This window comes from Octopus bimaculoides, chromosome 27 (assembly GCF_001194135.2).
Source record: "Octopus bimaculoides isolate UCB-OBI-ISO-001 chromosome 27, ASM119413v2, whole genome shotgun sequence".
Lineage (NCBI taxonomy): Eukaryota > Metazoa > Mollusca > Cephalopoda > Octopoda > Octopodidae > Octopus > Octopus bimaculoides.
Genome location: NC_069007.1, coordinates 14,176,550 through 14,178,155, shown reverse-complemented (window position 1 = coordinate 14,178,155; position 1,606 = coordinate 14,176,550). Strand labels below are relative to the sequence as shown.

Here is a 1,606-nt window from a genome sequence, read left to right as displayed (position 1 = left end):
GACTGACTGGCCTTCGTAGGATTTTCGAGTGAAATCGTTACCAGTGCCCCTGGACTGGCTCTTGTGCGGGTGGCACATAAAATACACCATTTTGAGCGTGGCCATTGCCAGTACCGCCTGACTGGCCTTCGTGCCAGTGGCGCATAAAAGCACCCGCTACACTCTTGGAGTGGTTGGCGTTAGGAAGGGCATCCAGCTGTAGAAACTCTGCCCAATCAGATTGGAGCCTGGTGTAGCCATCTGGTTTCACCAGTCCTCAGTCAAATCGTCCAACCCATGCTAGCATGGAAAGTGGACGTTAAACGATGATGATGAGGATGATGATGATGATGTGCGCACGCACACACACACACACACACACGTGTCTGTGTATATGTATTTGTGTCTACTCTTGTCCAGACATCATGTGACCATTAAAAGTGATCATCTCTGTTATATTATCTTCTTCGGTGTTTGTCTACCTTTCTCTCTATCTGTCTGTCTGTCTCTCAGTGTCCCTCTTTCTCTGTACCTCTCTCTCTCTCTCTCTTCTGCACACACTTATGTGACAAACCTTTACCAGATTGTCTTTTCTTCTTTTTCAGTGCAGCAACAATCCACTCGATCTACTGCAAGGGCACACATTTATATATATATATATATATAGTGACCACCACTACAGACTGTGTACCAACAACACTGCATTGTACTGCAGCTTGTTGCAATGATGATGGATATTTACCTGTTTGTACCTGGCTAGCTGTACAACTGGGTACAGGTGGAGCAACAGTGACTGCTGCCAAGTCAGTAGCCTGTTGACCGATTTGGACATCTTTTTGCCACTCATGAGACAATCTTATACACAACCTCACATACAAGCATAAAACACACATGCACGTGCACATACACACAAACATATATATATGTATCAACGTATACAGACATATATGTAAATAGACTCATATATCTGTATGTATTTACATGCATATATTTGTAATTATATAATCTACATCTGGTGAACAATGGAAGTCGATCCTCCATCTGTGAGTAGCTGTCCCTCGACAGTAGGGACCAGCAGTTGTGGCACTGGAGGCCTGAAACGCTCAAACAGTGCCCCCATGATAAATGTTCTGACTGTGTCGGCTGTTGACTACAGGTATGTATAATTTCTTTGATTTTTTATATATGAAGTCATAAATGACAGAAATAGCTTGATGAAATTTTATTTAACAAGAAAATTCTAATGTCATAACAAATTGTTTCGTAACTTAAAATCATTTATATTATTATATTTGATAATAATTAAATTACTTACATGTCTGCATTAATGCAAAATGCAAAAGATCCTTCAAAATAATGCAGAATTTAAGCTACATCCTCAGGTGAAAGAAAGTCTTTGTTAAATATATGTATATATATAGATAAAACTTACTTGGAGATGGGTGCGTGGTGTTCGATCATATAATAACATAAATAATATATAAATATATGCATATATCCATACATATATGTACATACCTACATCTTATATGTATACATACATGCGTACAGGACATCACAAAAAACGTTAAACACAATGAGAAACGAAAACAGAAAACGCGAAAAAAAAGTAGCTTGATGAGATGTG

At 39.0% G+C, this 1,606-nt stretch overlaps 1 protein-coding gene across 1 annotated transcript in view; it reads left to right on the top strand.

Annotated features, from left to right (window-relative positions):
* The window catches only part of LOC106877416 (P2R1A-PPP2R2A-interacting phosphatase regulator 1), a 20,620-nt gene that overhangs the window by 4,725 nt on the left and 14,289 nt on the right, over window positions 1-1,606 (top strand). Inside the window, exon 2 of the mRNA XM_014926313.2 lies at window positions 585-1,135. Coding sequence (XP_014781799.1) covers window positions 1,002-1,135 — 134 coding nt within the window. The 5' untranslated portion in view covers window positions 585-1,001. The remainder of the gene's footprint in view (window positions 1-584; window positions 1,136-1,606) is intronic.